Raw genomic sequence first — 26,404 nt, 5'->3', positions numbered from 1 at the left:
TCAGGAAGGGGGCAAATAGTTTTTCAGACCACTGTATACTGAGTGACATCTCTTACTACATATACTGGGAGGCATGGGCGTCTGCACGTCGGGCAAATTGTGGCGCCTGATCCCCCCTAGCCACCAGCTGCCCCCCCCCTCCCCTGCTGCCTAGTGACAGCAGGCAGCCCAGCGTCAGCCAGCGACCAGTGGGTGCAGGCGCTAGGACCTCGCGGACACCACACTGATATGGGGAAGTGACATCACTTCCACATAGGCAGCGTGGTGTTCACGGAGTACCGTGTGCCCCCTCTCACTGGCTCACTGGTCGCCGGCTGATTCTGAGGTCTGACTCTGGTCTCTGGCTGCTGCTGTCAATAAGGTGAGGGGGGAACCTGTCACTACATACACTGGGGGGCTCTTGTCACTACCTAAACTGGGAGTCCCTGTCACTACCTGAACTGAGGGGCACCTGTCCCTACCTAAACTGGGGGGCACCTGTGTCGGAGGCGCTTGCAATCTAATTCTTACTATAGTCCTTGAACAACGTCCCACCATTGCTAAATTCATGTAAATTTGTAAATGTGGCTCCACCCGTGACCACGCCCATATCCTGGTCCATGGACATGCCCATTTTTTTATACTGGGGGACACCTGTTGCTACCTACAGTATATTAGGGGTCTACTTATGCTGTTGGACATCTCTCTCTACCTACATTGGGGGAGTGGGGAATCGGGATACTGGGGGGAAAACTGACACCACGTATACTGGTGGGGTTGTTACTTACTGTATACTGAGGGACACCTCCCTAGTCTTTACCTATACTGGGGGGGCTACATATACTGGAGAGACATCTCTAACTACTGCATGTACTGGGGGGGCTAACTCTAGCAACCTATGCTGGGGGGAGGGGGCTACTTATATGGGGGGGGGCTTGCCTCATTACCTTTTCTGCGAAGGCTACCTTTAATGGTTGACTACCTATACTGGGAGTGTTTGCCATAGGCGCTTTATTACCTAGATACACCCCCAACAGGCAACAGGCGTTAGATACCCTGGATACTCTTGTGGATATGGCCTTGGCCCGGGAATTTACAGTATTTTTGAGGAGTTTTTCTCTCATGTTTGTACTTACTGCAGGCTGCTTCCTTTGGCCACCCTCTGACAATGACGCCGTGCTGGGCGCAGGTCCGGGCATACTCCAGGAAGGTCTGGCAGGGGCAGTGGACGTCTTCCGCGCATGCGCACATGTCCTTCTCGCAGAGGGCAACAAAGGGCTCCGGATCTACCGCTTTATGGCACTTTGCAAACGCCGCAGAGGATTTCAACAGTTGACATCTGTGCATCAAGTCCTGTAAGAATAACAAATCACACGCAGGCTCAGGTACAAGGGATTATGGGAAAAACTACTCGTTCATTATTACACGGGGGGGGGGGGGGGAGGAATAATCTAAAAGCCAAAAATGCTTAACTGAAGCTGTTAAATTCTGAAATCGCACATGTTGCAGTAGAAAGGGGTTCTGTGGATAGTTTTTAAAAACAAAAACAGGAGAAAAATGCAATTGCATGCAGGGACGGATCGGGGGGGGGGGGGGGGGTTATTAGGCGGGTCTCTTGCACCAGGTGCAGTTTGTTGAATTCTTAAAAAGGCAAAATTTGGATAGGGAATGGCAGTTCAGGCGGCAAAACCTGACCTTGCCCCAACTTGGTCTAGATCCATCCCTGATTGCATGTAGGCCAATGGCTCCTATTCAATTAACTTTTTCTCCTAGGAGATATTTTTTAATTTTCTCTTTAAAATAACTTTTCAGCACTCTGCAATTGAAAAGGTACCAAAAAGTAGGTGGAAAATCGTAACAAACTCACTCCGAGTATTTTCTTGCTTGCTGGTGGCTTAAAGGGGTTCTGTGGATAGTTTTTAAAACAAAAACTGACACTTAGCTGGGGCTTCTACCGGCCCCCTGCAGCTTTCCTCTCCCGTGCCGTCCTCCTAAAATCCTCCGTTCCCCGCCACCGGTCACGGTCTAATTATTCGTCTAACTAGACAAATGCAACTGCGCCTGCGTGGCCGCGCGCGTCCTAGCTCCCGAGGAAACGTTGTACTGCACCTGCGCAGTAAGCTCCTGGGGACGCGAGCGGGAGCAAGGAGGTGCGCGGCCACGCAGGCGCAGTTGCATTCGTCTAGTTAGATGAATAATTGGACCGTGACCGGTGGCGGGGAACGGAGGATCATAGAGGACGGCGTGGGACAGGACATCTGCAGGGGGCCGGTAGAGGCCCCAGGTAAGTGTCAGTTTTTGTTTTAAAAACTATCCACGGAACCCCTTTAAGCCACCAGCAAGCAAGAAAATACTCAGAGTAAGTTTGTGACGATGTTCCACCTGCTTTTTGGTTCCTTTTCAATTGCAGAGTGCTGAAAAGTTATTTTAAAGAGAAAATAAAAAAATATCTCCTAGTAGAAAAAGTTACTTAAATAGGAGCCATTGGCTTACATGCAATTGCATTTTCTCTAAGGGCTGGTTCACATGGAAGCTCGGCGGGCGTTTACTGCCAGCGTCCGGGACTCGTCGTTAAACACTCCCAGTCAATTGAATGGAAGCGTTTGCATCGGGCTTTTGCAGGCGTTTGGCTGCATTCCAATCCCAGTGCTTCCCTTTGTTTCAGGCGACCCTGGACACTACATGCAGCGTCCAGAGTCTTTGTGTTCCCCTGCCAGGACAAAAACGCTGATTGCGACAGGAAGCCGGCGAAAGCTCGCCGAAAGACAGAACGAGACGCCGCTGGAAGCCGGCCAGAAGCCAGTGTGAACCCGCCCTAAGGAGATCATGTTTCATTTTCTCTGCTAAGTAACTGTGCAACTAAAAAAGTACCAACAAGTAGGTGAAAAAGTACACAGGCTCAGAATGCTCCTGGCCACGGTAGTGCGGCGGGGTGTGCGCAGAGCTGGGCCGCACATGCGCAATGAAGTGCTACTCGGCCAGGCTACTAAGCCGTCCAGCGGGAGACAGGAGCGGCCCAGGAAGATGGCGAGGGACTGAGCGGCCTCAAGGGAGCTTCAGGAAGCCCCAGGTAAGTATAGAACCTGTTTTCGTCTCTTCCGTACACTTTAAACTGCTATCTGTGTCACGTGTTCTTTTTAATGTATAAGCTTTAATTTAGAGTATAAGTTATTATAGGTAGCAGGGTTATTGTCATGCACTTCCCACGTACAGTATGTTTTCTTTCACCACTTTCGTTTCTGCAGAATTCTCAGTTCAGTAAATACCGTGCTTAATACATCCGATTAACAGCGCCATCGAAAACATTCCTCTGACTCATCGGACCGAGTTCCTGCTGTTAGCGGGAAGCTTGCCAAAAATTTATATTAGCGGCCAGACTTACAAAACAAGAGTGACCCGGGGTTATCTCTGGCCCCACCCATTGTTGGATGGGAATTACATAAGCTAGATGGGAATCATAAGTTGAGGATTAATTCCCAGGGGTGATAGGTCCAGCTGCATCCCTCCCACCTGTGGCGCTCCACCGACCGCTGGCTAACTTCCAAGCAGTACTGGGGACAACATGAAGGCTGCCTGGGATTGGCCCTCCCACCTTTAGCGCTCTACTGACCGCTGACTGACTTCCCAGCAGTACTGGGGACAACATGAAGGCTGCATGTGGGATTGGCCCTCCCACCTTTAGCGCTCTACTGACCGCTGACTGATTTCCCAGCAGTACTGGGGACAACATGAAGGCTGCATGTGGGATTGGCCCTCCCACCTTTAGCGCTCTACTGACCGCTGACTGATTTCCCAGCAGTACTGGGGACAACATGAAGGCTGCATGTGGGATTGGCCCTCCCACTTTTAGCGCTCTACTGACCGCTGACTGATTTCCCAGCAGTACTGGGGACAACATGAAGGCTGCATGTGGGATTGGCCCTCCCACCTTTAGCGCTCTACTGACCGCTGACTGATTTCCCAGCAGTACTGGGGACAACATGAAGGCTGCATGTGGGATTGGCCCTCCCACCTTTAGCGCTCTACTGACCGCTGACTGACTTCCCAGCAGTACTGGGGACAACATGAAGGCTGCATGTGGGATTGGCCCTCCCACCTTTAGTGCTCTACTGACCGCTGACTGACTTCCCAGCAGTACTGGGGACAACATGAAGGCTGCATGTGGGAGCAGCCCTACGCGACCTATAATTCTACCGACCACTGGTGGACTTCCCAGCATTACTGAGAGACAACATGAAGGCAGCAAGTAGGAGCGGCCTAGTGTAAGGCTAACCTGGGCCCAAATATGACAGGCAGCATTCAGGTAAGTCTGTGTGGAGCAATACCTCAGTGTACTTAGACTGCATAGGGGGTGTCACATCTGGCTACCTAGTCTGGAGAATGTTAGGGAGAATACTAGGGGCCCTCTGGCTACCTATGACTCACTTTAAGATCTGTCCGGCCTTTCCTTGTCCTAAGTGCTATATATTGGAACTATATAAAGCACACCTGAGCTCATAACTCCCAACTTTTTGAGATGAGAAAGAGGGACACGTAAGCCATGCCCCTGCCACACCCCTGATCACGCCCCCGCCACACCCCTAGTCACGCATACCATAAATATTTCATAAGAAAAATATGTTGTTTTATAATTCAAACCACACTGGTCCTTTCTATCCTGGTTCATTTTCCTTCATATTAGCATTTTAAAATTAGTAATATATCAATTTAAAGGATGAGAATAAAGTTTAGAGTCAAATAGATTTTTTAGTAGAGAAATATATATGTTTACATAGAAAGAGGGACAAAGTCCTGAAAGAGAGACAAATGAGGAGGAAAGAGGGACAGAGGGACAGGGCTCCCAAAGAGGGACTGTCCCTCCATAACATAACATTTATAATGAAATAACAACAAATGTCTTGTCTGTGCTCACATCATTATCAGTTTTATTCAGCCCCCAACTGGCATTCATTCTTAGTACTTAGTACAACATCCTTTTCCAGTTATAACAGCTTTTAAATGTGAAGCATAGCTTGACACAAGTCCCAAAACTTTTATGGTAGTGTTCTGTGGACTGATGAAACAAAATTAGAACTGTTTGGGCCCATGGATCAACGCTATGTTTGGAGGAGGAAGAACAAAGCCTATGAAGAAAAGAACACCTTGCCTACTGTGAAGCATGGCGGGGGGGGGGGGGGGGGTGTCAATCATGCTTTGGGGCTGTTTTGTTTCTGCAGGTACAGGGAAGCTTCAGCGTGTGCAAGATACCATGAATTCTCTTCAGTACCAGGAGATATTGGATGAAAATGTGGTGCAGTCCGTCACAAACCTGAGGCTTGGGAGACGTTGGACCTTTCAACAGGACAATGATCCCAAGCATACCTCCAAGTCCACTAGAGCATGGGCTCTATACTTTTTGAGTTAAGGGATAGGCACCTAATGGTGCAGTCTTTTTGGGTTGGGAGGGAGGGGCATCTAATGCTGCATTCTTAAATCCGATTGAGAACCTCTGGCGGGACTTAAGGAAAGCAGTTGCAGCGTGCAAGCCTAAGATTGTGACTGAACTGGAGGCTTTTGTCCATGAAGAATGAGCTAAGATACCCGTAGATCGCTGCAAGACACTTGTGTCAAGCTATGCTTCACATTTAAAAGCTGTTATAACTGGAAAAGGATGTTGTACTAAGTACTAAGAATGAATGTCACTTGGGGGTAGAATAAAACTGATGCGTATATCAAAAAAGGGCGCCTGGAAAAAAGGGCGCGGGGTGTAGCCGAAATTAGAAGTTTGAATGCAAAACCGTATTTTTCGTTTAAGAGGTTATAAACGATAATTTTGTGCTAAATACGTTAAATAAACGGAAATGAAATGGCAAAATACCGTCTATAACAGTAAACGAATTCTGAAATGAAACGTCAAATAGCGTCTATAGCAAAAACGATATTTACACTTGTATTAAGCATAGTACTAGAATGGTAGGTTTTACAGGTATTTTACTACAATTATACCTAACTTTAGGGTCACAGATATCTCTCCTTATCCCTATCCCTCACACCTAGACCCCCCTTTGTGTAAATACACATAATGTAATAAATTGTATATATTACATATATTGTACTATAACTAAACCTAACCTTACTCTCATACAGAGCCCTCCCTGTACCTATCCCTAACCCCTAGACCCCCCTGGTGGTGCCTAAACCTAAGACTCCCCTGGTGGTGCCTAAACCTAAGACCCCCCTGGTGGTGCCTAAACCTAAGACTCCCCTGGTGGTGCCTAAACCTAAGACCCCCCTGTTGGTGCCTAAACCTAAGACCCCCCTGTTGGTGCCTAAACCTAAGACCCCCCTGTTGGTGCCTAAACCTAAGACCCCCCTGGTGGTGCCTAAACCTAAGACCCCCCTGTTGGTGCCTAAACCTAAGACTCCCCTGGTGGTGCCTAAACCTAAGACCCCCCTGTTGGTGCCTAAACCTAAGACTCCCCTTCTGGTGCCTAAACCTAAGACCCCCCTGGTGGTGCCTAAAACTAACCACCACCCTGGTCCTAACCCTCCCTGTACCTATCCCTAACCCCTAGACCCCCTAGTAATGCCTAAACCTAACCATCCCCACTGCACAAAACACGCTAAACACATATAAACAATAATATATTTAATCCTTAAAATACTTCACTCCAAATAACATGAATAAAATATTTTATATATTTGTAATAGAATAACTAGCCTTAAAATCACGTAGAAATCTTAAAATAACAGTAATTTGTAATAGAATAACTAGCCTTAAAATCACGTAGAAATCTTAAAATAACAGTAATATTTAAAGCGATATTTTAGTAACTATAATCAACGCATTAGAAGTGTAAAAACAAAGTTAATACCATAAGCGATGTAATTCTAATACAATCAGCTTTAGAAACGTTATTTAAGCATTATACATATGAAAACAAATTTTAAATGATAAAAGAAGTGTAAACGAAATTTTAGTTGTTATAGTTTTATAAGCGCATTTTTAAAACGAAAAAACTAGTTAAAACCCATATAAGCGAAATTTACAAACGGAAAAATAAGTATAATACAAAGTCTAAACGAACTTGTAAACGATATTTGTTATAAACTTTATCCTGTAAACGAAAACCTTTGTTAACACGATCCCTGTAACCGCTATTTCTCGTGCGCCCTTTTTTCCTGTCGGGCGCCGAATAGCCGATATTTTGCATTGCAGTCTATGGCGGCGCCCTTTTTGTCCACTATCCCTGTGCGCCCTTTTTTACTAGTTCCAAAACTGATAATGATGTGAGCACAGAAAAGACATTTGTGGTTATTTCATTATAAATTGTATGTTATATTTGTCTGACTTACAAGTGCCTCTTTGATTTAATTGTAAACAAGTTGACTGAAATGATCAAAATCAATGTCAAACTGGCCAAAACACTCAATTTCAGTGGGGGTTGAATAATTTTGAACACAACTGTATGCCTGAGCTGACACTACATCTATGCCAATGTGTATAGTTTGGCTGTTACGGTTACCACATCCTTCCTGTGCCATCCACTCGACCAAAATATACCTAATGATGCTTTCAATTAAATGGCTAAAAGTATTAAAGGCCGAAGATCAGCAGGACAGCCAGGTAGCTGGTATTGTAAATAAATATGGCAGTCTCCATTTGCCTATTTCTTCAGTTTCCCTTTAAAGGACCACTCCTGCGATAAATGTATGTATTTAAAATCTGACAGAGCTGACAGGTTTTGGACTAGCCCATCTCCTCGTGGGGGATTCTCAGGGTTTTCTTTGTTTTCGAAAGCATTTCCTGAAAGGCAATTGCAAAGTCTAACTGACAAAATAGTGTGCAAGTGAGTAGGGAGGCTGGTTAGTGTCACACTGTTTTGGCAGTTAAAAGAAACCTGAAGTATGTAAAAAAAACTTACCTCAGTCTTATGCCAACCCCCTGCAGCTGTCCTGTGCCAAATCACTTCCAAACGATCATCAAGCCCCCCGCCGCGGCTCACTTACAGTTTCTTCAGCCGGCGTCCACATCGCCTAAATGGCCCTGGCCGTGCGCATACTTGTTTGCGCTCCCATCGCCAAAAGCGTCCTGCGGAGGTGCAGCAGAGATTTTCTCGTACTGCGCAGACGGATCCATCTGAAAATGGCGCCTGCGAATAATGGCGCACGGTGTTGCCGCTTATCCATTTGTCACTTATCGCTATTTAACGTTAAAGCCTTATCGTTATTTAGCGTTAAAGCCTTATCGTTATTTAGCCCTAACCACCCCCCTGATGGTGCCTAACCCTAACCACCCCCCTGATGGTGCCTAACCCTAACCACCCCCCTGGTGGTGCCTAACCCTAAGACCCCCCCTGGTGGTGCCTAATCCTAACCACCCCCCTGGTGGTGCCTAACCCTAACCACCCCCCTGGTGGTGCCTAACCCTAACCACCCCCCTGGTGGTGCCTAACCCTAAGACCCCCTGGTGGTGCCTAATCCTAACCACCCCCCTGGTGGTGCCTAACCCTAACCACCCCCCTGATGGTGCCTAACCCTAACCACCCCCCTGGTGGTGCCTAACCCTAAGACCCCCCCTGGTGGTGCTTAATCCTAACCACCCCCCTGGTGGTGCCTAACCCTAAGACCCCCTGGTGGTGCCTAATCCTAACCACCCCCCTGGTGGTGCCTAACCCTAACCACCCCCCTGATGGTGCCTAACCCTAACCACCCCCCTGGTGGTGCCTAACCCTAACCACCCCCCTGGTGGTGCCTAACCCTAAGACCCCCTGGTGGTGCCTAACCCTAAGACCCCCTGGTGGTGCCTAATCCTTACCACCCCCCTGGTGGTGCCTAACCCTAAGACCCCCCTGGTGGTGCCTAACCCTAAGACCCCCCTGGTGGTGCCTAACCCTAAGACCCACCTGGTGGTGCCTAACCCTAAGACCCACCTGGTGGTGCCTAACCCTAAGACCCACCTGGTGGTGCCTAACCCTAAGACCCCCCTGGTGGTGCCTAACCCTAACCACCCCCCTGGTGGTGCCTAACCCTAACCACCCTCCTGGTGGGGCCTAACCCTAACCAACCCCTGGTGGTGCCTAACCCTAACCACCCCCCTGGTGGTGCCTAACCCTAAATCTCCCCTGGTGGTGCCTAACCCTAACCTTGACAGTGTTATATTAAATCCATTCACCGTTTTGCAGTTAAATAACTTCTGCAGTTTGGCTTATGTAGGGCGCTATTGATAAATAACGTTAGTGTGTGCCGTTTTCCTTCTTTTTTCCCTGTGCACCACTATTATGCAGTACTAACGATAAATAGCGATAAGTGTATCTGTTTAATGCAGCGCCATTTTTATGCATAGGCGCTGTGCGCCATTATTCACTGATCCGGCGCAGACACCCCCTGGCGATAGGAGCGCGCACGAGAACTTGCGTTGCCAGGGCCCCGCAGGCCAGGGCTGCCACCTCATCCCTTTAAATACCAACACATCTAAGTCATACAGGTTCTGGAGCTACTCACACATAATCAGTGCCTAAACTGCATCTAACTAGCCACAAGGCATGTATAATTCATATGTGGCGGTATTTAAAAGGATGAGGTGGCAACTCTGCCGCAGGCACAGTGGACATCAACTTGTAAGTCAGCAAAAATGAAAGTGAGCGGCGGCGGGGGAATGGAGGATCGTTTGGAAACAGCGTGGGCACAGGACGGCTGTCAGTTCGGCCACTGCTTACTTTTCTCACTGGAGCAGTCCTTTGGTAAGCAGAAATCGATCCTAAGTCTATTGATCACAGAGATAAGGGTTAGCAGATCTGATTTATCACCTAAGGCCCCGTTCACACTGCACGCGGTTCCAGCCGCGTTTTGGAAACGCATGCAGGTGGCCGACACGCACGACATCAGACATTGCATAGAGTGCAATGTCTGATGTTCACACTGCATGCGTTCCGGACCTGTGCGGTCCGGGAACGCATGCTGCACGCATTTTTTGTAAAAACGCGTGGCTGTCCCATTCACTTTTCAGTGATGGGATCAGCCACGCAACGCATACGAACGCGGATGGCGTGCGTTCGTACGCGTTGCGGTCCGCATGCGTTGCGGTCCGCATGCGTTGCGGTCCACGTTCTACAGTCTGAACGGGGCCTTAACAAGATGGAGGAACAAATCCGAAAACGTCACACACTATTGCAGAAGCTAAATGAAATACTTATGAATGACATATTGTCCGTAACACAAGATATAATAGACAAGCTATACTGGGCAGCGAAGGTCGATGACATTGTTGGCGGATCCTACTTGCGCCAATCTCAGAATAGATTGCTAATGCCATGTATGAAATATTCCATCGGAGTGGGCAGAAAAGGCAACAGAACGGGCTTATTGTCCGCTACAGCTGGCATCTGAGTGTCAGCAGAATGGCCGAGTGTTTAGCGGCCTGCCATCTGCATTCCTGGCAGTGAGGAACGGGGACAAAGAGTTCCATTTTCACAACATAAAGAATGACAGTTCAAGTTTGGATAAATGCTCATTATTCCAGAAAGTTCCGTCCTTGAACTGAAGGCCGTTTTATCTATCAGTGTGATGGTAGCTGCAGAGAGCGCAGAAACGCCTGACATCATACAGCGGAACATCCAATCAGTGCCGCTTCTAGCTAGAATGGGGCCTTGGCCCAAAATTAACACAAGCGTCCCCTCTCCAGCAGGTGCCCCTCCCGACCAGATTACAATGTAACATTAGGTGCCCCTCCCTCCTGACCTGACCAGACTGCAGCACTAGGTGCCTCTCCCTCCCTCCCCCATTGGAATGTAACATTAGGTGCCCCTCCCTCCTGACCAGACTGCAGCACTAGGTGCCCCTCCCTCCCTACCCCATTGGAATGTAGCATTAGGTGCCCCTCCCTCCCGACCCGATTGGAATGTAGCATTAGGTGCTCCTCCCTCTCTACCCGATTGGAATGTAACATTAGGTGCCCCTCCCTCCTGACCAGACTGCAGCACTAGGTGCCCCTCCCTCCCTACCCCATTGGAATGTAGCATTAGGTGCCCCTCCCTCCCTACCCGATTGGAATGTAGCATTAGGTGCTCCTCCCTCTCTACCCGATTGGAATGTAACATTAGGTGCCCCTCCCTCCTGACCTGACCAAACTGCAGCACTAGGTACCCCTCCCTTCCTAACCGATTGGAATGTAGCATTAGGTGCCCCTCCCTCCTGACCTGACCAGACTGCAGCACTAGGTGCCCCTCCCTCCCTACCCGATTGGAATGTAACATTAGGTGCTCCTCCCTCCCTACCCGATTGGAATGTAGCATTAGGTGCTCCTCCCTTCCTAACCAATTGGAATGTAGCATTAGGTGCCCCTCCCTCCCTAACCGATTGGAATGTAGCATTAGGTGCCCCTCCCTCCTGACCTGACCAGACTGCAGCACTAGGTGCCCCTCCCTCCCTACCCGATTGGAATGTATCATTAGGTGCCCCTCCCTCCTGACCTGACCAGACTGCAGCACTAGGTGCCCCTCCCTCCCTACCCGATTGGAATGTAACATTAGGTGCTCCTCCCTCCCTACCCGATTGGAATGTAGCATTAGGTGCTCCTCCCTCCCTAACCAATTGGAATGTAACATTAGGTGCCCCTCCCTCCCTAACTGATTGGAATGTAACATTAGGTGCCCCTCCCTCGCTAACCGATTGGAATGTAGCATTAGGTGCCCCTCCCTCCCTACCCGATTGGAATGTAACATTAGGTGCCTCTCCCTCCCTAACCGATTGGAATGTAACATTAGGTGCCCCTCCCTCTCTACCCGATTGGAATGTAACATTAGGTGCCTCTCCCTCCCTAACCGATTGGAATGTAACATTAGGTGCCCCTCCTTCTCTACCCGATTGGAATGTAACATTAGGTGCCCCTCCCTCCCTAACCGATTGGAATGTAGCATTAGGTGCCCCTCCCTCCCTACCCGATTGGAATGTAGCATTAGGTGCCCCTCCTTCCCTGATAAGAATGCAGCATTAGTTGCCCCTCCCTCCTGACACAATTAGAATGTAGTATTAAATGCCCTCCCTCCCGACCCAATCAGAATGCAGCATTAGATGCCCCTCCCTCCCAACCCAAAAAGACTGCACCATTAGGTGCCTATCCCTTAACTCAAAAAGTATAGAGCCCCCAGGGCTCCCTCACACGTTACGCGGCTCCCTGCTTCTTCAGAGTTTCCTCTCTTTAGACTCACAGCAGCTGTGGACTCCCATAGGATTTGGAGATTGATATAATCCTTTGACCATTGTGTGGATAGTGACATTTGCTCATACTCTTATATTAGCATTAATTGTATGTACTGTATATTCAATATTGTATTTACAAAACTGGTCAAACTCCTAGCTTCTTGGTTTTTAAAACGGACCCAAACCAAACATTTTTTTAATTGAAAATATTTAGTTGCACCACTCTGACACATACAAAGATAAATAAACACTCCTTCAAGCCTATGAGCAGTTCAGTGCATGCTTTTCACCCTTCTCTTTTCATAACTAGGGTTATACAGGTGGCAGCCATTACTTCTGAGCTTACAGTAGTAGGAGGTTTTAGATGATGGGTGTGTTTGTCATCAGCTACCCTCCCTCACAAGGGCGTCGTCTATGTGAAATATCACACAAGCTGAGATCACCTCCCCTGTGACATCATCAGTAGCAGCCTGTGTTTTGTTTTTGTCTCTTCCACCAGTCTGCTGGATTCTGTCCCAGCAATATGAAAGGAAGGGAGGGGTTCCTCCAATAAATGTAAAATATTTTATATTTGTCATCATGCAGCTGAAAAAAGGCTGCTATTTATTATTATAAGTTAGAAAATATATTTTATTTCTGAAATCTTGTATTTTTTATTTGGGTCCACTTTAACTGTTTTTCGTTTAGTGACATTCAATAAAATATTTTTATGGCATTTGCAAGGATTGGTATTTATTTTTTACTTAATGGATGGCTTTCCTATTTTTGAATGTATGTCGGTTTTACATCTGTGATGGCACTTATCATGGTGTTCATGTAGAGAATTTGGCTGATTTTTGTGTTAGTTTAGATCTTGACAGTGACACCTGATCTGCTGCAGGCTTGTTCAGGGTCTATGACTTCAAATAGTAGAGGCAGATGATCAGCAGGATAGCCAGGCAACTGGTATTGCTTAAAAGGAAATAAACATGACAGCCTCCATATCCCTCTTGCTTCAATTAAACTTTAAAGCAGGGACATAACAATTGGCCCTGTAAAGGATGCAGCCACAGGGGGCCCCGTGGAGGGAAAAGTTTCTTTTCCCTGTCCTGAGAGACTGAAAACTAAGGGCATGGAGAGAAAAAAAAGCTTTCTGCTCTTTGCACAATTGTTCTAATTACTGCATCTGCTCAGCCACTGATAAGAAATCATACAAAGTTTTGCAGACAAAGATTTGTAGACAGTGCCTATTCAGTGTGCAGCAGGCATGGCCGGCCTTTGACCTGAGTGACCGGAGTGGTCGGTCAGGGCACCGGCTTCCAGGGGGCCGCACGTGATGTGCATTGAACTGGCCCTGGCCGCATTTCTACCTGCTGGCTGCGGGCTCCAGGTCCGTCTGTGGCTGCTGCGAGTGGTAGCTCCGCCCCCTGGTGCTGCTGGGGGTGAAGACTCCAGGAACTTACTGCTGCCTCTTGCTGAGTCTGTGTGAGCCGTGCGTGCCAGTAGCCCCGCCCTTCGCTTACAGGCGATGTCTGCGGTGCGCATTAATCAGAGAGAAACCTGCTTGTCACTCCGGACTCCTGGCCATCTTCTGTCCCCAGCTACAAGCAGAAAAGTAAGATTCCGCAACTGCCTCCCGGTTGAGGGAGAAAGAGGGACAGGGGTCCTAAAGAGGGACTGTCCCTCCAAAAGAGGGACAGTTGGGAGCCATGCTAAAAGGGGGATCTGTTTATATGCACTAAAGGGGGAGATCTGCCTATACACACTAAGGGGGGGGGGGGGGGGATCTGCCTATATAAACCAAAAGGGATCTGCCTATATAGCCTAGAAGGGGGTGCTCTGCTTATATACACTAAAAGGGGATCTGACTATAGATACTAAAGAGGTGGATTTGCCTATATATATATTAAGGGGGGGGAGGTTTGCCTCTATACACAAAAGGGGGGGGTTCTGCCTCCAGGGGTGTAACAATAGCCCCTGCAAGCCCCTCAACTGCAGGTGGGCCCGGAGACTCACAGGGGCCCGCACACGCTGGCTGCCTGCCAGTGTTGCCAACTCACCCCTTTAATTACTGACACATCTAAGTTATACAGGTTCTGGGGCTATTTGCACATAATCAGTGCCTTGCCTGCATCTACCTAGCCCCAAAACCTGTATAATTCATATGTGTCAGTAATTAAAGGGATGAGTTGGCAACACTGCTGCCTGCATAAGGCGATCCTTTGCAGAGGAGAGCAGGCAGCGTACAAAGAGTACAGGCGGCACGTAGGGGCAGTAAAGAGATGGATGCATGGAACACTCACTAGTGTTGTCCGGATCATGAACGATTCAGATCTTTGATCCGAATCTATTTTGTGAGTCGAATCATCCGAATCATCAAAATGAGTGATTTGGATCGGAAAGGGGGCGGGGCCATGAGCGACACGCCCCCTCTCAGCGGGCAGCGGGGTCCTGGAAGCAGAGCTGAGATTGATCGCTCTGTTGGATGGGAGGCAGCCTTGCAGGGAGACAGGTAGATGAGAGAGAGGGGACATCACATGGGTGCCACTGCCAGATATGTGTAGAGCACACATACTGGCTATAACGTGCCTCTGACTATAGGCTGTCTGTTCCGTAGTGCTGCACAGTGATCACATGGGAAGCTTTTGGCTCAGCACAGCTCAGTAACTTTGCAGACACTGTGATTGAAAGGCAGTATGATCCTCCTGCATTCGCTCTATACAGCTGCACTTATCTTCTGGGAATGCTTTCTTTCACTGTGCAACGTTTTCTTTCAAAGTGTACAGATGAGCATGTAGGTGAAATACATGTAAAGCATATGACTTCAGCATGTGGGTATTACGTGCAAACATTTCTGCTCTCTGTTCATCCCTCCTCCCTTCTCTGTCCACTCCCTGCCCTCTGTCCATCTTCTCCCCTTCTCTGTGTGTCCACCCACCTCCCCTTCTCCTGTCCTGCTAGTCATTTCACCCCCGAATGCTTCATTAGTAAAATGATCCGAGATTCGGATCAAAGATCCGGATCTCTTCAATGATCCGATTCGAATCATCCGGATCATTGAAAAGATCCGAACTTCCCATCTCTAACACTCACTGTCAGAAACACATCCCAGCAGTCCCCAGTCAGCATCACAGAGCCACTCGCTACTTCCCTTCCCTCACAGGAAGTTACATCCTGCCAGTAGCTTGCTGTGGAGCTGGTCGCTTCTGCTGAATCTGTTCCTCTGCCCTCTGATGCTGGCTGTGTGTGTGTGTGCTTGCTGGGACAGTTCTTCAGAGCAGCGTTCCGTTCAGTGACAGAGTGGACTTCTGCTGGGAAGATGCCTATCTCTCCTGAGTATCGGGTGACACAGGGAAGGAGAACGCAGTCCATGCAGGCTCAGCAGAGGGATGAGATCATGTGCAAAGGTATGCTTCATCCCTGCTGTGCCCTGCATTTCACTGTCATTGTAATGTGGTAGCAGTGAAAAGCACACTCACTAACACTCACACACTCTCTCTCTCTCTCTCACACTTACCCACACTCACTCTCTCTCACTCACTTACTGTCACTCACACTCATTCTCTCTTACTCACTCACTCACTCTCTCTCAATTACTCTCTCACTCACACTCATTCTCTCTTACTCACTCACTCACTCTCTCACTCACACTCTCTTGCTCATTCTCACTCACTCTCACTTAATCACTCTCTCTTTCACTTTCTTTCTCTCACACTCTCTCTATTACTCACTAACTCTTACACTCTCTCTTCCCTTACACTTAACCCTCACCTCTATGCCCTTATGTTAATCACTTCCTGATATACTAATATGGGGGTCCATATTGAATATATAATGCGACGGGTGGGGGGCCCCATCAAAAAATATTGCAGGGGGGCCCAATGATTGCTAGTTACGCCTCTGTCTGCCTCTATACACAAAAGGGGGGGATCAGCCTATACTGTATACACTAAAAGGGGATCTGCCTATATACACTAAAAGGGGGGGGGGGGGAGGGGGTCTGCCTATAAATACTAAAGGGGGGACTCTGCCTATATACACTAAAGGGGATCTTGCACATGGGCGTGTGTGGGGGGCACCAAAATCTGGTTACGCTCAGGGCGCTGTGACACCTAAGGCCGGCCCTGGCAGCAGGCTCTTGTGTACAGCTGCACCTTGCCCCCTCCACTCCCTCTACATGTGCTATGTACTGCAGTCATGCTGAAGGAGTCTGCAGAGCCAGTGTTGCTCCATCAGAGATGGACAGAGTGAGTGTAATAAGAAGCTGCGGCTGGGAGCACACTCATCTGTATGCGTTTTCTGTACACCATGTGTGTCTGTATGTGTGAAAACATGCATGTTTTATCACAGAAGCTAATGTAATTGGTAGAGAAAATGCGTGCAGTGCTTCACTGCTGTCTGTTAGCCAGGTCGGTGCCCCCAGTATAAGGTAGCCAGGTAGATTCCCCCAAGATAGCAAGCCTGCAACCCCCCTCCCTCTCCGGCTGCTGCTGGTTTACCTTCTTGAAACAAAAGGCAGCCGCCTCCTGCAGCATGATAGTCTCGTCGGGTAGCCCATGCCTGCCTGCTTGTAGATCTCAGATCAGCATGTCCTGCAGTGCCACAGGAAGAGAGGAGAGTGGTTCCCATGGCAACGTGTAAACCGGAAGTAATTACTTCCAGTATAAGTGCTTCTATGAGCCGCTGTCCTCTCTTCACTGCGGTGCTGCTGGTCTACAAGCAGGCAGGCGAGGGGGACCTGGCGAGGCTTGTTTTAAGAAGGTAAACCAGCAGCGGCCGGGAGGGGGTGGGCAGGATGCCGCTTGACACATGACGCCGCCTGAAGAAGTAGCGTCACCTGGGGTCATGGGCGGCTCGGGCCTGTCTGCAGCCGCCCTGTGACCGCGCCGTCACTGAATGATCCTCCAGTCCCCCGCTGCGTCTCCGTTTCGATTCTGGCAACTTATCCAGTCGATGGATATTGTGCCTGCACCGCATCCTCAAGGACGTGACTAGCTGAGTCACCAGAATCAAAACTTAGGTGCAGCAAGGGATTGGAGGATCATTCAGGGGGGGGGGGGGGGGGGGGGGTGGTCTTAGAAGCCCCAGGTAAGTGAAACCCATTTCTTATAGCTTGGTTTAGGTTCCCTTTAAAGATCTAGCATTGCTGTAGTGAGGCACGATAGGAGCCCCCACCTGCCGGACCCAGAAGCACACTACAGTTCAGTCCTTCCCAGAGTAGGATTATCCACCAGGCAATCTAGGCAGGTGTCTGTGGCCTAGTGTGTGTCAAGAGGCCCACCTGCTGCTCGCTTTGACCTCTCTTCACTCCAGCTTACCTAAAGGATCACAAAAGGGCCCCAAATCTACAGCCTTGCCTAGAATTCAGCCCTACCCATTCACTTCTGTTGGAACCTTTACATCACACTTCAAAGAGGGGATACGCCTTGAAGTATTCGCTGGTTACTCATTTTGGAATACAGTCCATGTGATCCCTGTTTTTATCCAAGACACCTCTCCACCTACGTAAATTGTCTACAGAAGAAAATCCTACAAACTCTTCCATTTAGCATAGAATGGAATATCGCAGGCCTGGCAGTGAACAGAATCTACGGAGGCTGATGGTGGACAAACCTTCTCTGCTGCGTCCGATGAAATGTTGCAGGTGTGGCTGGGTGGGTATATCCTCTTGCATCTCTTGTCTCCCCCATGCAGGGCCCAGGAATTGGCAAAGTCGTGGCTTTTGTCTGCTAGAATTCCTGAGTTTATTAAAAAAAAAGAAAGAAAATTAATTAGAATTGCAATAATGTAGCAGGCATATTTAAAGGTTTCAAATCAGAGTTCTTCTTTAACATTAAAGAGAAACTGTAGTGAAAATAACATGAATAAAACTGCTTATATTTTACAATATTCATTTGTAAATTATTTAGTCAGTGTTTGGCCATTATAAAATCTTCCCTCTCCCCAGGGCCGGTTCTCTCATGAAGCAAAGTGAAACATTTGCATCAGGTGCAGAGTCCATACCTCCCAACTTTTTGAGATGAGAAAGAGGGACACTTAAGCCACACCCTAATCACGCCCCCAGCACACCCCTAGTCATGCATATGATAAAAGATTTATAACAAAGAAAGGCTTTATTCAAGTTTAGCAAATAACATGGTCAATTGACAAGTCAGGTACAAACCATCATAACAAGTCATACAATCGGCAATCATAACAAGATAAGAAGGAGGAGAGAGAAAAGCATTCAGAAGAGAGCTCTAGGTGTTCGGATTTAAATTCTCGCAATAAGTAGACCATGGATCCCAGATAGAGTTGAATCTATCAAGGTTATCAATTGAGGCATAAAATAGTCTGTCAGTTAGTTTAATATTGTTCATCCTGTCAGAGATCAGGGCAATGGAAAGAGTGGCAGTTTTCCATTTCAGAGCTATGGCTCAGAGAGCTGATAACACCAAATATCTATATAGTTTCTGATATTTCTTTAAAATTACTGGGTTCGGGAAAAATAATAAGGCTTGCTTTTTGGTGATCTTAATATTCAAAGAGAATATCTTAGAGGCCAGCTCGTTCCATTGATCCCAAAACTCTTGAGCGACCCTACAGTCCCAAAAGATATGGGAAAGGGAGCCATTGTTATTACAATTACGGAAGCATAAGGAGGAGACTGTAGGGAATATCCTATGCAGTTTCATTGGGGTAAAGTACCAGTGAAGCATAAGCTTAATGGCAGTGTCCTTTAAGACATTGGAGGCTGAAGTTGAGGCCACATTTGACCAAATTTTTGCCCAGGTGCCTAGATCCAGTTGTTCTCCTAGGTCTTGTTCCCATTTTAACATATAAGGCAATTTACTGTCAGTGCCCGTATCAATCAGTAGTAGGTACATTTTTGAGATAGAGCCTCTGCCTCGGCCTTGGTTATAGTACATATTCTCGAAAGGTTTAAGGGGATCTTGTGGGATAGGGTTGTATAATGACTGAAAATAATGCTTGATTTGGCAATAGTGGAACATTTCTTCATCGGGAATAGATCTAGAGAAGCGAAAGTGATAGAAAGATGAAAACTTATCAGCTATCCAAAATTTATTGGCTGTGATTAAACCTTGGTCTTTCCACCAAGAGAAAGATTGGGGGTTTTCTAGGGCTGGGAGGAAATCTGGGTTACCCAAAAAGGATATCCGAGTAGACAAAATAGGGGCTAATTGAAATTGGGCTTGAGTGAGAAACCATAATTTGAGGGATTGGGCTACAATAGTATTAAGAGGGAGAATTTTGGAAACTATCTGCTTATTGGGAGAGGCTATTAGTGTAGGTAAATGATAAGGTTCAATTGAGCCTGCTTCAAACTGGCACCATAATGGAGGATCCACCGTTTGGTTCCAGTCCAATAATTGAGAGGTACGGGCAGCTAAATAATAGAGCCATAAGTTGACCATGCCTATCCCGCCAGAAAGCTTATGCCGATATAATATTTTGGAACGGATACGAGGGGGTTTATTGTCCCATACAAATTTGTTAAGAAGGGATTGGAGTTGAGCTAGTTGACTCTTCCGAAGGAGGGTGGGCAAAGTCCTGAAATAATACAGCAGTTTAGGTAAAAGGATCATCTTACATGCCAGGCTGCGGCCTAGCCAGCCAATCTTATAAGTTGACCAGTCTTTAAGGTGTTTAGAGATGGTTGTAAATAAAGGGGGATAATTTGCTTCAAAAAGAGATGAATATTTGGGGGTCAAAAATACCCCCAGATACTTAAATTTTTGATACTGCCATTTAAAATCGAAGTTCGCTTCTAATAGTTTAACTGCAGGTCTGGGAAGATTGATTGGCATAGCCGCAGACTTGGCAGTGTTAACCTCAAGTCCTGAGAAAGAGGCAAATTTTCCCAACAACGGGAGCAATATTGGGAGCGAAGTGACAGGCTGAGATAAAAATAACAACACGTCATCTGCATAGAGCAACATTTTATAAGTTTCATCATAACCGTGGATGTCAGGGTGTTGGCGCAGGGCTTCCGCCAAGGGCTCCACAGCCAGGGCAAAAAGCAAAGGAGATAGTGGGCACCCCTGACGGGAGCCCCTGCGCAACCTAATGGGGTTAGAGCAAGCTCCTGGGATATGAATGTGGGTTACTGGGTCAGTGTAAAGAGCCTTTATAGCCGATACAAAAGGACCACATATACCAAAGGAGGGTAAAACCATATGTAAATACTCCCAGCCCACCGAATCAAAAGCCTTATTGAAGTCTAAGCTTAACATCAAGAAACGAGAGTCGGTGAGCTGGGAGTCCTGGATAAGATTAAGGGCTAAACGGACATTGTCATACCCCTGGCGGCCTGGTATAAAGCCAGATTGTTCTTTTTGGATTAAGGAGTGCACCATCGAAGCCAGTCTGACAGAGAGAATTTTGGAGAATAATTTTATGTCATTATTAATGATTGAGATAGGTTGAAAATTATTAGGGAGGGAGTGGTCTAGACCTGGCTTAGGGATTAGGGACATGTTGGCTGAGAGCATTTCTGGAGGAAAAGTCTCTCCTTTTAGGGCAGCGTTAAAGACAGGGGTCAAATGAGGAATTAATAAGTGTGCAAATTTTTTGTAATAAGTGGATGAGTACCCATCAGGACCAGGGGCAGAGGAGGATTTAAGTTCTTTAATTGCTATGGCTAATTCATTGTGGGTGATAGGAGCGTTTAACCGTGACAATTGTTCAGAAGAAAGGTTGGGCAAGTTCAGAGAAGATAGCCAGGATGATGCCTGACTGGCTTCGATAGGGGCTGGTGAACCCAGGAGTTTAGAATAGAATTTTTCAAAAATTCGGATGACTTGCTGGGGTAAAACCTCTAGGCGGCCACTATCATTCCTCAATTTATAAGCATGAGGGGGTTTATAAAAGTTATTCAATTTTCTGGCAAACATGGTGAAGGGGTTTTGCCCATATAGTGTGAATTTGGCTTTTATAAATTTGAGAGCTTTTTCTGCCTTATTATTTAATAGGAGATTCAGTTCGGTCCGTTTATGTTGGAGCAACTGAACTAAGGCGGGGTCCATCGAGGAGCCATGTGACTTATATAGTGTTTCTAACTCTGAAGTAAGGGAGGCGATTTTTTGTGATCTGTCATTCTTTGCCTTAATAGCTTTTGATATGAGGATGCCTCTGATTGAGGGTTTATGGGCAGCCCATAGTAGCCCTGGGGAGAGATCAGGAGATGAGTTAAGGCAAAAATAATCTTCTATAGAGGCTGCTATCTCAGAACGGTCAGCCTCTGAGGCAATTAAGCTGTCGTTAAGGCGCCAGCGTTTATATGAAAGGGGTGGACCAAAGGAATTAAATTGAACCAAGACAAAATTATGATCTGACCAGGGGCAGATTTCTATGGAAGAAGCTGATATGCTGGCTGAAAAATGTGGAGTCAAAAATATATAATCTAGCCTAGCATAAAAACCTCTGGCATGAGAATAAAAAGTGTACTCCCGAGAGCCTATATTGAAAGCTCTCCAGATATCGACCAATTGGTTCTGAGACAGCAGCCTCTGCAACTTTCTAGGGAAACTACGAGCAAAGGGTGAGAGGGTGCTCCTGTCTAGTGTTGGGTTGGCTACCACATTAAAATCGCCTGCTAAGATTAAGTTAGGAGAGGAGTATTTTTCCAATAGAGAATTCAGTTTAATAAAGAAGTCAGCTTGAGCTGTATTGGGGGCATAGCAATTAAGCAAGGTTGTTAGTTTACCGGCCAGGATCCCTTTCAAGATTAAAATTCGGCCCTCTGGGTCCTGATAGGACTCCTGTAATTCAAATGATACAGAATTGTGTATAAAAATTGAAACCCCTCTAGCTTTTTTAGCAAAAGTGGAGTGATAGTGGCGGCCAAAAGCCCTGTCAAAGAACTGTGGGGATTTTCCACGGGCAAAATGAGTCTCCTGCAAAAAGAGTAGTGTAGCTCCTAAGCGTTTATATGCAGAAAAGGCCTTATGCCGTTTGCAGGGTTCATTTAAGCCCTGCACGTTGTGTGATATCATTTTAACCATAATTAGAGTTTACATATAAAGGGCACAACCAGCTTATCAATGATGAGAATACCTGAGAGGACTGAAAAGTGAACAAAGCCTTGAATAAAACAGAAATAACAGCTAACATAATCAAACATGAACAAAACAGGAACGTAGAATACCATCTGGAAGCCCTAAAGAGGGACATCTTAGTCCAGGAATCAACACCTTTTAAATATGGGCAGCTAATGATCTTCTAAGCAGCCCCAAAGATGAGGGGGGGAAAAAGGCAGGCAGTCAACGGTCTTGGCATGGTGCCTGATCAGCCCCGGTTAACAGTACACATAAAGTGAGGGAGAGCATTAATAGTTACTGAAGTCACCGCAGGGTCGGTTATTCATCCGGACGGGACATTCTGGGGGATTTGGAGGCCGAAGGTTGAGACCAAATCGGAGAGACACTCTGGCGTCGTTGAGAAGTCGGTACGGAGGGAGGTTGCAAACCCAGCTTCTCCAGTAGTGTAGCACCTTCAGCCTGAGTAGAAGCAGTAAGCACTGAGCCATCTTGTGCGATTATGACCCCAGCGATACTGTATTTTGGCAGCTATAAGCACCTTCGTGATGGCTTTCATTTCACGGCGTTTATCTAAAGTCACAGGAGAAACATCAGGGTATAGCTGTAGCTTAAAACCTTCAAATGAAATCTCGGTGGCTTTGCGTGCGGCCTGCAGGACACGTTCTTTTAAGATAAAGTCTTTAAAGCACATTACCACATCTCTGGGGGGCTTATTCTCAGGGGGCTTAGCCCGCAAGGCCGATGTATCCGATCGAACACAAAGGCATCTTCATCCACATCAGGGAGAAGGTCAGCAAACACTTTGGTAATCGTAGGCCTTAAATCGGTATAGGATTCAGGGAGACCCCGGAGACGCAGGTTACTGCGCCTATTACGATTGTCCAAATCTTCCATATGGAGATGCATAGAGCTTACCTCGGATTTGAGGGTGTCATGTTCAGCCGCCAACTGCTTGTGTGCTTTGCATAGCTCATCGTGCTTTGTCTCTAGAACGCCAGGGCGGGCTCCGATTTCTGCTATCTCGTGAGAGAGGGCCTCCGTGGTTTTGCGGAGTTCCGTTTGCAACTTGCCTACAAACCTGTTGTAGGTGCGGTCCAGGGCATCTTCAAGGTCCCGCTTAGTGAGGCCAAGTTGTTCCGGGCTACAAGAGCGAGAGGAAGAGTGTCTCTGAGGCGATGAGCGGTTGGAGCGCCTGGAGCCATGTTGTGAGGACGCCATCTTGGGTTGGGCCCGGAGAAAGTAGCTCATAAGAGGGCCTTCCGAGCTGCGGACTTGCGACTTATTTCTCCCCGGCATGCACTAAGTTGGGGGGATGAAGGCAAGATGAGATTTGGATGATGGCAGGGCAATTGGATTACATCCCCGGCATAAAAGGGTTGAATCAGAGCGGAGCTTAGCTCACATGCGTCCGGCCGGAAGCATGCCACGCCACGCCCCCCATGATAAAAGATTTAATGAGAAAAATATGTTGTTTTATAATTCAAACCTTTCTATCCTGGTTCATTTTCTTTAATTTTAGCATTTTAAAATAAGTAATATATCAATTTAAAGGATGGGAATAAAGTTTAGAGTCAAACACATTTTTAGGTAAAGAAATATATATACTTACATAGAAAGAGGGACAAAGTCTTGAAAGAGGGACAAATGAGAAGGAAAGAGGGACAGAGGAACAGTGCTTCCAAAGAGGGACTGTCCCTCTGAAAAAGGGACAGTTGGGAGCTATGAGAGACTACAGGGGCAGCATTATTGTACTGTGTTTACACTAACTGCATGCAGTCAGAGAGGGGGAGAAGCAGAAGTCAGAGAAGAGGTTATCATTGGTGAAAAGCAGCTTGTTGTGCTATGTGAGGAGTCTGACAGTGAGTGAGGAGGGGGAAGGCAGGAGAGCATCATTGGGGAAAAGCAGCTTGTTGTGCTGTGTGAGGAGTCTGACAGTGAGTGAGGAGGGGGAGGCAGGAGAGCATCATTGGGGAAAAGCAGCTTGTTGTGCTGTGTGAGGAGTCTGACAGTTAGTGAGGAGGGCAAAGGCAGGAGAGCATCATTGTGGAAAAGCAGCTTGTTGTGCTGTGTGAGGAGTCTGACAGTGAGTGAGGAGGGGGAAGGCAGGAGTGTTTCATTTGACTTGCAAAGGGAGGGAGGAGGTGGCACTGCTGCCCTGGCTAAGGAGGAACGGAGAGGCTGAGGGGGAGCAGTTTGTTTGTCCCAGACTCACAGCCAGCCAGTGTGCTATCGTGTTGAGCTGCAGCATGTCACGTGAGAAGAACATTAAATGACACAGAGTAAATTATCAGGTGCTGTGCAATCATTCCAAAACGGGTAGAGGGAGGGGCACATCCTCACGTTTGCCTCAGGCACAGGGGCGTAACTAGGCCCCACCGGGCCCCCCTGCAGAATTTCAGAGCGGGCCCCCCCCCTCTCCCTGGGGCCCGCTCGTGGCCGTTTTGTGGGGGCTGGAGGGGTGGCAGCATGAAGGGAAAGCCTTGGCCACAGTCGGCGGGGAGAGGGGAAGTCCCCCCCCTCTCCCTCACCTCGAGGCTCTCCCCTCTGCGCTCCCCTCCAGCTAGTTACAGTGTGGGGAGCGGGCAGCGGCAGGCAGATACATACCTTCTTCCGTGCGTTCCACCGCATACTCCTCGCTCCAGCGGCTGACGTCACTTTTGGAAGCGACGTCAGCCGCTAGAGCGAGGAGTATGCGGTGAACGCACGGAAGGTATGTATCTGCCTGCCGCTGCCCACACTGTAACTAGCTGGAGGGGAGCGCAGAGGGGAGAGCCCCTAGGTGAGGGAGAGGGGGGGGGGAACTTCCCCTCTCCCCACCGACTGTGGCCAAGGCTTTCCCCTCATGCTGCCACACCTCCAGCCCCCACGAAACGGCCCCGAGGGGGGGGGCCGGGCACCCCCCCCCCCCCCCCCCCCCCCCGTGGGAGCAGGGGCTGCAGGGCCTATTGTTACGCCAGTGCTCAGGCAGCAAAAAGCCTAGAACCGCCCCTGCCTCTCCCTGATTTACATTCTGAAATATATCACTGGTGGTGACATCTGTAGTCCTGTCTGGTGCATCTCTGCAGAATGTTCGTTTACTGAGAGTTCTATGCACAGAGGGAGATTCTGCTTGCTTATCGGTTGGAGAAAGCTGTTATTTCCTGCAATTTAACGAGGTTCACAGACAGGAAACTGTTGCTCTTAAAAGTAAACCTGCATGTAGAGATAAAAGTTGAACTCTATTATAGATTGCAGTCATGTCAGTGTTTAGATGTTGCTTTTGTACAACAGTGATTAACGTTTTTTTTTTCTTCTTCATTTTTTCACTTCCTGATCAATGTGATTGGCACACAGTGATCAGGAGGTCAGGAGCCAATGAAAACACTTCCTGACCGACAGGAGAAAGCTCAGCTGTCACATTGCAGCCATGTTTACTTCCTCTAGGAGCAGCGATCAGCCTGTCTAGAGCCTATGCCGCAACAGAGTTCTAGAGCCACAGATGTGGCGTAGATTCTAATTACGGCAGTCCTGATCAGATAAACCATCGTATCTATCCTACTTCTAAAACTGACTTTTTTAACTGGGCATGTGTAAGTAAGGTCTGCACACGCCCAGTAGAAAAAACGCTTGTGCACAGAGAAAGAAAGCTGTGCATGAGCAGCTTCGTTCTACTGGGCATGAGCAGACCTAACCTGCACATGCCCAGTTCAGATTTGCTCATCCACGGCTGGCAGTGCAAGCAGAAGATGAAGAGGGTCACTGACCTGGAAGGTTAGGCTTTACAAGGATCCAGGAAGCCACTGAACCATCCAGGGACATCTCACCACTGAGGTACCTAACTTTTACCACCTCCCCACTTTAGATTTGCTTTAACCCCCCCCCCCCCCCCCCCCTACACTAGAGGTAACATGCAAGTTTTCAGTCTTTGCAGACACCTTTTACCTAAACCCACTGTTCACCTCCCCACGTTTTCAGTTCACTCGACAAGACTGGCGCTCACTGTCCAAATAGTGCAATCATCCTCAGATGGTTGATTCTTCAGAACATATCTACACCTCTAAATGGAAGAGACATAAGAGACAGAGACACATCATAGTGTAGGGTGCCTGTATAATGTTGTTTTTCACCTCTGTGTACCCCAATACCCGTATAAAAGAGCGCACCAGAAGTGTCAACAAACTCTGCCACCTTAGGGATAGGGGATCTGAACACCCCCCCCCCCCCCCCTTTAAACCCTGCTCACCAGA

General features: G+C 47.8%; 1 protein-coding gene across 1 annotated transcript in view; it reads right to left on the bottom strand.

Moving 5' to 3' along the window:
- Positions 1–26,404, bottom strand: part of VWF (von Willebrand factor) — a 297,479-nt gene that overhangs the window by 235,718 nt on the left and 35,357 nt on the right. The window contains 2 exon segments of the mRNA XM_068278128.1: positions 1,116–1,332; positions 17,752–17,876. Coding sequence (XP_068134229.1) covers positions 1,116–1,332; positions 17,752–17,876 — 342 coding nt within the window.

This window comes from Hyperolius riggenbachi, chromosome 3 (genome assembly GCF_040937935.1).
Source record: "Hyperolius riggenbachi isolate aHypRig1 chromosome 3, aHypRig1.pri, whole genome shotgun sequence".
Classification (NCBI taxonomy): domain Eukaryota; kingdom Metazoa; phylum Chordata; class Amphibia; order Anura; family Hyperoliidae; genus Hyperolius; species Hyperolius riggenbachi.
This window is presented reverse-complemented; position numbering and strand designations above follow the sequence as displayed.